Here is a 12,398-nt window from a genome sequence, read left to right as displayed (position 1 = left end):
CCTGTCACCTTGTGACTATTTTTTATGGAGCTACCTAAAAGTTCAAGTTTACGTAGGTGTAAACCACTTATTCTTGAAGCCCTTTCCAATACCATAGCATGAGAAATTCAAAGGGTTCCATGTGCCATACTTCAAGTGGACAATTCATCAGTCTCTACAAGAATGCTTTGACAAAAGTGGATGTCACCTAACTGATGTGATTTTTCACAACCAAGTATTTTTTTCTTACGTTTCAATATGTAATTCAAATGGCAATGTAATATTAATGTATAATAATAAATTTTTAAATGTGTTAAAAAATAAGTGTGTGACAGCTTTTCAAAACCACCATACCCTATATATATATATAATATATATAGGGTATGTATATATATATATATATATTTTTTTATTATATATTATATATATATATATGTATGTAGCTCAATAAATTGAAATATTTTAAGGAAGTGTTTTTAGAAGACATTAAAAATTATAAAAATAATTGTTTTCTCAGCCTTCAAAACAATGGTTTTTTTTGGGGTTTTTTTTTTTTAAACAAAAGCCCATCACTACAAAAGTTAGAAAATTTTAAATATATATATTTTTTAAATTAAATTCTTAGTATATTCTATTTTTGATGATTTTATTGAACCATTAATGCCAATTTTAGTCTTGTTGCTTTCAATTTTAGTTCCATAAAACCAGTATATTTAGCTATTTTGATAGGTAAAAATAATATTTTTTTTACCTTTTACTGCAATTTAAATAAAATCATTCTTTTAAAAATGTTTGCATATATATGTGCATTTAGATAGTTCTTTATAGTGTATTTTAAATAAAAGTAATGAAAAATCAGACTAATGTTCTTATTTCATTATAAAGATCATAAGTCAAAAACCTTTAGTCTGGTTTTCATGATGCAGAAACAAAATTGATTGTTTTATCACAAAATGAATTGAATAATAAAAACATACTTGTGATTTTAAATTAAAAATGATGAGAGCTGTAAATTTGTTAAATTTGTTTTGCTTTTTCAACTCAGTGGGAAAAATTTTATGTAGATGCTTAATACAAATAGTGGTACCATCTCGGCCTTTCATCTGGAGGTCATCCTGGTCAGGGGTGGCATTTATCATATGCTACAAAAATTACATTATCCTATGCACAAGTTTCTTTAGTGAATTTCATCAAGCAAAAAATAAAAGCAATGTACGGTAACTAATTTTGGGTCTCTTGCTTAAATCCTACTTTTAATGTATTAATTTAGTAATTTAAAATAACAGTTTCATATATTATAGCTTAATTATTTTAACAGATTTGAAAGCAACTGTACCCAACACTACTTCACCTTCAGAGGGGGTGTGGCTAATTGGTTTACAATTCAGTTACCAGATACTTCCAGACACCAAACAATTTAATTGATAGGCGAGGTTTTTTTTTTTTACTTAGGAACTCTTTACTTGTTCTTAGGTAGATGTTTAATTTCCACCTGAAACTAAATTTAGGAAAAACAATTAAATTTATCTACTCGGTGCAGAGAACTGTTAGTGATTTTTTATATCTGCTCCCCAGCTCTATAAAAACTGCCTGGATGGACATTGAATTTTCCTTTGCAAGGGGTTGGGGTTATTTGTCTTTTACTGAAGATTCTCCAAGGGTACATTCATGATATGATGCTCCTACAGACAAATCCAGGAGGAGTTGAGTGCTTTTGTGTAAAGTCAGACATTATTGAAACTGATTTAAAACACTTTCCTATATATCTCCCCAGTATTATAACCTGTGATGCTATATTTGGAATCTCAAGTGATATGCTACAGATATTTCAACCTATTCCAAACAGATGTGTTTTTTGGCTTGTTACGCACTTGGCAATCAGCAACCACAAACTCAAAATTTAAAAAAATATCGTAAAAAAATATTCTGAACAAAACATTTCTTTTCTTTTCTTTTTTTTGTTGATATTTTTCCAATAAGAATGCACCCAAGATTATCTTAATATTTTGTAAATATTTATTATTAACTACAGCTATTTCCTCAACCTATATTCTGCTTACTAGTTTTTGCAATATTGACAAATTCTGAGTAGCCAGTTTGGTCTCTCACTTTCGGTCCCTGCCAACTTGGCAATTGTATGCCTAGTGCATAACAAGCTATAAGCTGTTTATCCCATCAGTATATTTCCACATTTGTCACCTTTCCCATTCATAAGATTCTCAGCATTTGATCAGTAGATCTACAGAGTTGATTTCAAAAATCTTATTTAACTTAATAAAATTACAAAGCCTTACAATAGTTATCATTAAGGTACATGTTTATCAAATACGATGTAAGGATTAAGTTCAGGTATAAACTGCATACAATCTCTTGTATAATCATGTATTTACAATAATTTGCTACTCAAATAGTGGCACCATTCAACTGAAGTAATGAATGAAATCAGTTTATTAAATACGACTTTATACCCTGTCTTATCTCCATTTAAGGAGTCAGTTTCATTCAATAAGTGTAATATTAACATCATACTGGAATGAAACACTCTAGTAACAAATAGCTGCATCCATAGTTTTTAAATATGGGTAGCTTAAGAGAACCTGCTATAGATGCTGCAGTCATTAGTACTTTATTTTCCAAAATATCAATTACTGATATGTTGTAAAAGTAATGATGACTTTTCAAGATCTTATTATCTGAATGAGGTCACTTTTTTCTATCTTAAATTGATGTACAACAAAAAAAAGAAGCCCATATATGTAATATACCTTTTTTATTTGAATAGTAACTAAACAGCAATATATAAAAATTTTAATAAATAATTTTCATTGCAATATAAAGTGCTTTAGATCTGTTAAAAATGAGTAATAATTCAATAAATAACAGTGTTTTGGTATTAAATAAAATAGAACCTATCAAGAAAAATAAATTACATTTACTGATAACTTAAATCCTAATAACAATTAAGAACTTGCAAATCACTTAATTAGTAAATTTTTTAATGCAAGTTTTACATCATATACATATTTGTGCTTGGAAGTTTTATGCTAAGAAAAATTTACTTAAAAAGGAAGTAGCAGATTATTTTTAATATTTACACAGTAAATTAAACAAATAACTTGAGATATAGTAAAAGACAAACAACAAAAGGTACACTAAATCACACTGTGCTATTTTAATAAATTATTTTTCAAATTAATTTTTTTATATACGGCCACTAAAGACAGTTTATTTAAAATATAAAAATTCAAATGCGGTGTATGAATTTAATCTCGGAGCTTATGAATTGGCTATCAGAAAATTATTGATCCATCAAGACAGTTTATTCCTTTTATGTAAGTTGTAAGTTTGTAATAATTTCATTACAAAACATATGAAATATAATGATAAATACTTAAATATAATACAGTAGAGAACACCGAAAATCATAATCTTATTAACTACAAATATTTTTCTGACAATACAAGTTATTTTAATAATTATTCAATTACACTGGTCTATAACATTTTTGGAACAGTTACGTTTTAGTGTTTTTATGCTGAAACAGAAAATGTAATCAAAAATGCTCTATCATGTTGCATCTTTGAGTTACTTTTTTTTTTAAAGATCGCTATTATGGCATATATACATGATCTGTGTGACTAATTGCAGAATAAATAAAAGTTGCATAAAATATATATCCCCCAACAACAGTTTGAGTAATAAGTCATCCTAGAATATGAGTATCTCTCTTATTGAAAACACTCTCTCTCACTGCCGCTAAAGCTACTGATGGTAACCTCTGGTGGTTAAACTTGGTGAGGTTATACTTATTAAATTGTGCAAATTCAGTTATCTGTTAGTTTTCCAGTTAATTTCAGTTAAGTGTTGCAATAGTGTTTTTTATTTTATTACGTTAGTATATATTTACACAATGAGCTGGCAATCATGTTCATGTAAAAATTCCCCAAATGTTTTTGTTATATCTGTGGTGAGTTCGCCACAAAGAGTCAGCGTAGACCAATTTCAAAATTGCATAGAGGCTTTATTTTTGTTGTCAACTGGGAGATCAAGATAAACAATGGGCTGCATATAACATGTATTAGGTGTTATGTTAAGCTCACAGAATTGTTACAAGGTAAAAAAGAAACATTTGCCTTTTGCTATTACTATTATTTGGCGCGAACCAACAAATCATTAAGACGAACTGCAATTTCTGTATAACACTTGTCACTGGATTTTCCTCAAAAAATAAACATAATACTGTTTACCCAAATATTCCATTGGCTATGAGACCAATCCCTCATGAAGACAATTTACCTATTCTGACAGCCCCGGGGCTTCCTGGCAGGAGATTCAGATTCTGAAGAGGATTGTTCTAAGAATAATGCAGCAGCACAAGCTTCAAGATATAATTTCATACCAGAAAAATTAATAATGAACCACATCTTATTTCACAAATGGAACTTAGCGATTTGTGAACTTGGTTCACAAGTTGTATTTATCAAAACAGCAAACAAAATTTCTAGCTTTATGCTTAAAGGAGTGGAATTTATTGAATAAGGATAGTAAAATTTCATATTTTAGAAACAGAAATAAAGATGTGATGAAATATTTTACTAAGAAAGATCTGCTGTGTTCCTTTTATGATATAGAAGGTTTGATGTCTGTTCTGAGTATTGCTTATAATGCTGATGATTGGCAGTTATTCATGAATTTGTTGCTTTTAAACTGAAAGTATGTCATTAATTTTGAAAGCAGTCCATTACAATGCTCACTTATGGAGTATCTGTGGCAACTCAAAGTTACTAGTCTTCTTTTTGGTCTGCAAGACGAGTTTACAAAATAATGTTGTTCTTATATTGTTGGACAGTAGAGCAACAAATGAACATTGTGATTAAAGTGTGGCCAAAAAGAGACACTTTTACTCCTGGACAAAATAATATTAAATATCCTTAAGTCAACCCTCAGCATGTTTTTTTGCCACCTATACATATAAATTTAGGTTTGATGAAGAATCTTATTAAAGCACTGAATAAAGAAGGAAAAGGATTTAAATATTTAAGACACGTGTTTACTAAGTCTAAGGCCTTAGACTTAGGAAATTACAAGTTGAATGCCAAATTAAAAGGAATATTCATTGGCCTTGAAATTAGAAAATTATTCAATGACAAACATTTTGACAAAAACTTTAATAATGTAGAGGTAGCAGCATCGAAGTCATTCAAGATATAATGTTCATGGTTTTCTTTCATTCATGTTCATGGTTTTCTTAGAAATAACAGAGTAGAAAATAGTAATCTTTAAGTTCTTTAAGCTCTTGAATTATTAATACAAGAAAGAACAAAGCAATATAAAACTTGGGGAGATGAGCTCAATGGATTACAATCTAGAAAACAGTAAACTAACTTCATTGATCAGCAAGTATATTTATACTTTTACCAAACACAATCTATTCACCAGAAAACATGCCATTCCCTAAATATTTTTCAAGGTATACAAATATCACATAAGCACTTTTCCAGTTATTTTTGTTTTACAATAAATTTTAAATAGTTGATTAAATGAAAGCTATACATTTAGTGCCCTTCTGGATCTGTAGATTATCAGCTAAAAATCTAGATATACATTCACAATATTTAAAGATCCTGGACCATAAATTAAGTAACATAGACCATAATTAGTAATAGTAACATCATTCAGAAATAATAGGTATCAAAAGGAACATTTAAGAAATTAGTTCTTTAATTATGAGAATGGGTGCAGAAGCTTTTAAGACTAACATTATCCTAATATAGCAAAACTGCTAAACTATTTTTTTTTTGGAATGTTTCTAGAATTTTCCTGTAATACAGTTGTGAAATGTATCTAGAATATTCTAGATATAATTATGATATGTACTATAATATTTATTGACAGTTGTTTTTTCAGTTTCGTAGATTATCAGCTAAAAATCTAGATATACATTCACAATATTTAAAGATCCTGGACCATAAATTAAGTAACATAGACCATAATTAGTAATAGTAACATCATTCAGAAATAATAGGTATCAAAAGGAACATTTAAGAAATTAGTTCTTTAATTATGAGAATGGGTGCAGAAGCTTTTAAGACTAACATTATCCTAATATAGCAAAACTGCTAAACTATTTTTTTTTTGGAATGTTTCTAGAATTTTCCTGTAATACAGTTGTGAAATGTATCTAGAATATTCTAGATATAATTATGATATGTACTATAATATTTATTGACAGTTGTTTTTTCAGTTTCGTCTTATATGCTTTTTAGTAGTCTTTATCATTAAATGGTAATTTTATGTTTTATTATGTGATAATTTGATATTAAAGTAAAACACTGAAAAAAGTGAACAGAATTTTATGTAATTTTATCTTTGAACAATCTAGAGTATATATAATCCCAAGGTATTTTGAATAAAAAAAACATAACAAAACCATGTTTTGTATGATTTCTGGTGTCATAAATCCAAGATCCCCTTTCCAGAATGGTCTTACTGCAGTTTTATACTATGAAAATTATTTTCAGCTTCTAAAAACAACAAAAATTTCCTAAGTATTTTTTGCAATAAGTTAGTATGCAGTAGATTTTCTTCCACGGTGAAAAGTGTCATTCCTGTATAGGATTTGTTATTGGTAAATGGTTTACAGTTTAATTAGATAATTAAAAATGCCATAAAATTACAGGAATGATTTCTTTAGGAATCTTACATCTCTTCTTAAGTTACTCTTACATTTAGGAGAAAAAAGCAGTTTTTTATAATATGCATTTAAGTTAGTCAAAGTAAATAATTGATTACTGCTGCTTCCAAATGGATAAAAATTCCTCAGTCTTTGAGATTGCAGGTACAGCGACAGCTACCTGGCCTGGAGAGGACTTGGGCTTTTCTCTGGCTGGAATTATTATGAACTGTAGTAACTGAAGGTTGACCACCCCATCCGTATATCCTCAATCCTTTCTTCCCCTTTACTTTTAGTTTTATAGATGTAGATTGAACTTACTAAATCTATGCTAAGGATACCAGAACCAGTGGTGTCTCATTGGCTCACTACTGATCTAGTGAAGGGCTGACACAGGGGATTTTGTTTCATGCCCCTTGATAGCTATATAATACTAGTAATTCAAATTACTAAAAAATTTGTGTCTTTGCAGAGTAAAAAAACTAAATCTTCAATAATGTGATCAAGTTTATACAAGAAACAAAAGAATGTATTTTACTTTGGATTAAGTTATCATAAAATATGGTTCTACATATTTATTCAGTGTTTATTTTTACACAACTGATGATAATAATAATACAATTCTGAGGAAGAGAAAGAGATAGTGACATTTATGCAGTAAAGTTGAGGATACAAATAAATCACAATACCTGGGCCATCATGGGTGTACTAAAACTAATAACTTCTGAGCTAAATATATTCATAGATATTACCATAAATACAACAAATAACAAATGTATGTTTTATGAAGGTTACAGAAACGTACATAGAAATAAAGTATGTTTAAATATGTGTTGGAGCTGAGAGGCACATTTGCATTAATTTTTTAATTAGCGTTGTGATTTTTTGCATTTAGTATATTTAATTAACTGAATTACACATCATATATCAGATCCTAACTTTCATAATTAAAGCCATCCAATTTACAGAATATTTTTCTAGAATTTAATCATAAATTTGAGGTTTACTATAAAAAAATTAACCTGGATATAATCTCTGTTCATTAAAGTTGTCAGCATCTAGCAAATTATTGCTTTAATTGAATATAAAAAACATTAAAATGCTTAAAATTTTATACAGGGTAGTGAATCACATTAAGTGTATAGTGTAGCCCCCCCCCCCCACCAATTATTAAGTACAATTAATGATTACTAACCACATTTAAAAATTTATTTGATTTAAAAGTAATCTGTTATTATTCTTGTATATTGTAAACAACAATATTTCATATAAATAGTAATTAAACTTTGATATTTATTTATATATAAAAAAACAACCAATTTTTTCATAGAAATAATTAAATGTTAGCAATTTAACATTTATAATTTTTTATTTCATATGAAAATGATAATATATAAGTGTGGCTAAGCATGACCTCTAAGAGCAATAATATAAGATTTCACACTGTCATCTAAAACTAGTTTATTTAATTTAAAATTATGGCTGTGCAATAAAACATGTTATAAAACCTTTATCTATTAATTAAATTTATTAACATAAAAAAAAATCATAAGACGATGAAAATGCCTTTATTATCTATAGCGGGTGTTTCAAGAATAAAAGGAGTTTTTATTTTTTCTGATTAATTAATCTCTTGTTTATAAAAATGGAAACATCATATCACGAGTCTATGAGCCTAATAATAATGAGTATATGAGTCTGCTTAAGAGCACCATTCTACCACCCCAAATATATTATAAATACATCACTTAACTTAAGATACAATCATTAATATGAGCTTTTTTTTAAAGAAATAAGCATGATTATTTTACATTAATATAACAATCATTAATTCAAACCATAAATAATATTTGAATACAAAAATACAAACTGTATTCATATTTTTTATTTGTATAGTGGAATGGTGAATTTATTCATTAAATAATTACCTGTTTACATTTATTACTATAATTTTGTATTTAGAATTCCAATTTTACAATATTTAAAATAAATTTTAATTAAATCTGAGATAATGAAATTATCAGTTTAAAATGCATTAATCTAATTCTAATAATTAAGAAAGCATTTCTTTAGTCGATAACAGTAATGTTTTATAAATAATAATGTCAATGCTACAAATTTTAGCTGCCGAAATATGTATGGCTGGTTTAAAATAAATTTTGATTTATTTGGTGTGAAATTCACAATATTTTTCTACAAAGTAAACTGTTCTATAAAAATATCACAAGCTGCAGTCCAGAACCTTAAAAACATATTAACTGCTTTCAACATGTTATACACAATTTTTTGCTTATTATTTAACATCAATCAATTCGTAATCCAGTAAATTCTGAACAGCGATTATAACTTTTAAAAGAACTAAGTGGAAACATTTAAAAATACTTTATACGTCCAACAGGCCTCAGGAGATAGGATAGTGAACAAGATAAGAAAGTAAAGCCTACATTAAATTTTAACAAAGGATAAAGAAGATGTAAAACATTTAGGCTGGTTTAAAGCAGATCACAATACGGTTTAAAAATAGTCTTCCTACATTCATACATAAAACAGAAAAATGCTATAAAAAAAGAAAAATATTTGATATATTTTAAAGCACCTTCAATGTGTCAAATTCCAGTTCAGTGAAACTGTTAAAAAAAAAGGATGAATCCAAACTAGGAATGAAAGACATCAAAGTGAAGTCAAGAGCAATTTAGGTAAAAAATGGCAGAAAAAAATGAGCAACGATGCATGAAAGAGTAAACAGAAAATAAAACTATCATTTTTTAAGCAAACATCCTGCTTTGGTTCTGCAGTAAGGCTAGGTATAAAATTATTGGCAATTACTTTAAATATACCAAACAATAAACAAATAATTCTAGATTATTTTTATTTCCTTGTAGCTTATCTCTAAATTATGCATTTTTACAAACAGAAAGAGTACATGTAGTTTGAAATGGTAGTATTTAATAAAGATGAATTAACTCAACTTTTCTGATAATGAGCTCTTGTGACAACAAAATATCAACTTTATGAGCTAGTACAGTGGTACTAAAGAATAAAATTATTTTTAAAATTTATACAATTTTAAAATTGTGTATTAAAAAAAATTAAGATAATGTATTTTAATATATCACGTACAATTAGTTAAGAACACAACAAAATAAATTACATTCAAAACCTTGATGTCCTGAAGAATTTTTTAACTCAGAAAATTTGGACTGCACCTTGCTAAAGTTTTAAATTTAGATAAATTAACAACCAAATATTTTTAAATACAAATAAAGTATGTTATTAAAATAGAAGCCACATTTTTCATTTAAATATCATTAACAACACATATCTTTTTGAATAATTTTACAAACATAAAATATAAAATTTTCACAAATAAGGTAATTTTTATATAATTCATTATATTAATAATAATTTATAAAATCAACAAATTTTTAAAATAAAAAACACAAAACAAACATTTTTATATGTAAAGCATCACAATACAAAAATCACTAAATTACAATAACTTACTGTTTTAATTATCCATGATTTTCTTATATCTAAACAGATTCAGATACTGAATTACGATCAAAGTATCATTCCCAAAAACAAAGAATGATTTTTATTCAATATATGAAAGAATATTTATAATTAATTAAGCAAATAAATAAAATGCATTAAATATAATGTAATTTTACAATATAATATTCCAAATGCATTTTAAACATTTATTAAGGTCTAATAAATATAATAATACATTTTTATATGGTTAAAATAAATTGTATAAAATATATTAATAAATATAATTTTTAAGAGCACTATATTAAGTTTTATAATAATTATTACAATTAGTTATTTTTTTAATACTTTTTTTTATTTTTCAACTCTTACAGTAAGCAAGTGGAGTTTATTTCTCTTTAAGATCAGTTCCACCATATGCGAATAAATCATGTTTATATCAATTAATGAGCATTAGTTAATGCAATTTAATTTTTATTAAAATGTCTTTCTATGTATTGCTCGTCTTCCTTCTTCATCAAATTCTCTCTTTGATATCCACATTCTTTTAAAGGTATCTAAAGATGCTAAGATAGATCCACCTATCCATGTTGAATATAATCTTTCTTGAGGAGCTGATATCTAGAAAAAAAAAGAATAGTTTAACATGATAATAATTTTAAATGCTATAAAACAGTGTAATAAAATGCCACAGAAGATACATGAGATCTAAGTGACAAAGTTAAACTGTTGGTTTAAATTTATTTATTCTTTTTATTTACAATTAACACAATGCGTGTCAAATATAAAAAGAAGCATATTCATCCCAGATGATCTAAGGTTTTAAACAACCATTATTAAGGATGCCTAATAATCCTGGAATTAAAGTAATGGGTTGGCAAAAAAGTTTCTTCACATTTTAAAGCAATAGTAAAACAAGATGTTTTTAATATTTCAAATTAAGTTTATAAACCAAATATGTGCTGTTTTAACCACCCAACTTTTGCCACTTTTCAGGTAAAATAATAATCGCAATACTGTATTACTTCTATGTTTTCTGGACAAAAAATTGTGGTAATTGATTTTCACAGGACTCTTTTTAAGTCAACTTTATGCCATTAAGTGTTCTGTAGAAACTGAAACCAATGATACTCTGATGGTGCAAGGTCAGAACTGTATGTAGGATGCATCAAAACTTCTTAACAAAGTTCTTTCAATTTTTTTGGGTCATCAAATATAAGCAGGGTTTAGTTTGTTGTGATGGAAGACAACACCTTTACAATCGATCAATTCTAGTCACTTTATCAGGATTCTCTTTTTTTCTGTTTAACCTCTGGAACCACTGTAAGGTGTTACACTTCAGAGGATGAGTTAGGATGATATGTATGAATGCAAATGAAGTGTGAGCTGAAATCTTATATAGTCTCAGGTCGACCGTTCCTGAGATGTGGTTAATTGAAACCTAACCACCAAAGAACACAATTATCCATGATCTAGTATTCAAATCCGTATAAAAGTAATTACCTTTACTAGGATTTGAGCCTTAGAACTTGACTTCAAAATCAGCTAGTTTGCAATGACGAGTTCACCACTACACCAACCCAGTGGGTTAATTATCTTGACTGCTTGGTATTATCTTTCCAGTTGTTGACATAGAGGTTAAAATTAATCGTTTGACCAGGCAGCAGTAGCTATATTAGACAATTCCTTTCCTATCCTATCACACACACAGCATCCATTTTATTGACGCCAATCCTGTCTTTTCTATTGTTCAAGGAGCTTCACCTTGCTTTGAACTCAAACTTTTCCATACAATATTACTCATGATCTATTTTTCATCACCCATATTGAGCTGTTTCAAAAATGATTCAATTTTGTTCTGTTTTAGCAATGCTTCATAGATAACATTTTATTCATTAAATTTTTCATTTACTGATCGAAATTCATTACAAAATCCATGTTAAATTATGTAGTACATAAACATCTACTTTTTTCCTGGTATCCAGCCTTCTTCAAATAGTTCAAAATAAAATTTTGAACTATTTGAACTACTAGATTTAATGTCTTGCTCCATGATTTATCAACTTTTTCAGTCATCGGCCGATTAGAGCGAGGTGCATCTCTGACATCAAAATGTCCAAAACACTTGAACTAGCTTTGCTCTTGCAGATCATGTCTATAACATAAAGAAAATTGAAAGAAGCACTCAAATGAGTCGCATTTTTTCCTTTTTTGGAATAAAATTTAAAATGTACCAAATTTTTCCTATATTGTC

General features: G+C 27.6%; 1 protein-coding gene across 1 annotated transcript in view; it reads right to left on the bottom strand.

Moving 5' to 3' along the window:
- Positions 1-5,364: 5,364 nt before the first annotated feature.
- Positions 5,365-12,398, bottom strand: part of Arp1 (Actin-related protein 1) — a 43,147-nt gene continuing 36,113 nt past the window's right edge. The window contains exon 8 of the mRNA XM_075366297.1: positions 5,365-10,765. Within this exon, the coding sequence (XP_075222412.1) occupies positions 10,622-10,765 (144 nt within the window). The 3' untranslated portion in view covers positions 5,365-10,621. The remainder of the gene's footprint in view (positions 10,766-12,398) is intronic.

This window comes from Lycorma delicatula, chromosome 5 (genome assembly GCF_047948215.1).
Source record: "Lycorma delicatula isolate Av1 chromosome 5, ASM4794821v1, whole genome shotgun sequence".
NCBI lineage: Eukaryota > Metazoa > Arthropoda > Insecta > Hemiptera > Fulgoridae > Lycorma > Lycorma delicatula.
Note: the sequence above shows the minus strand (reverse complement) of the source record. Positions and strands in the feature narration are given on the sequence as shown.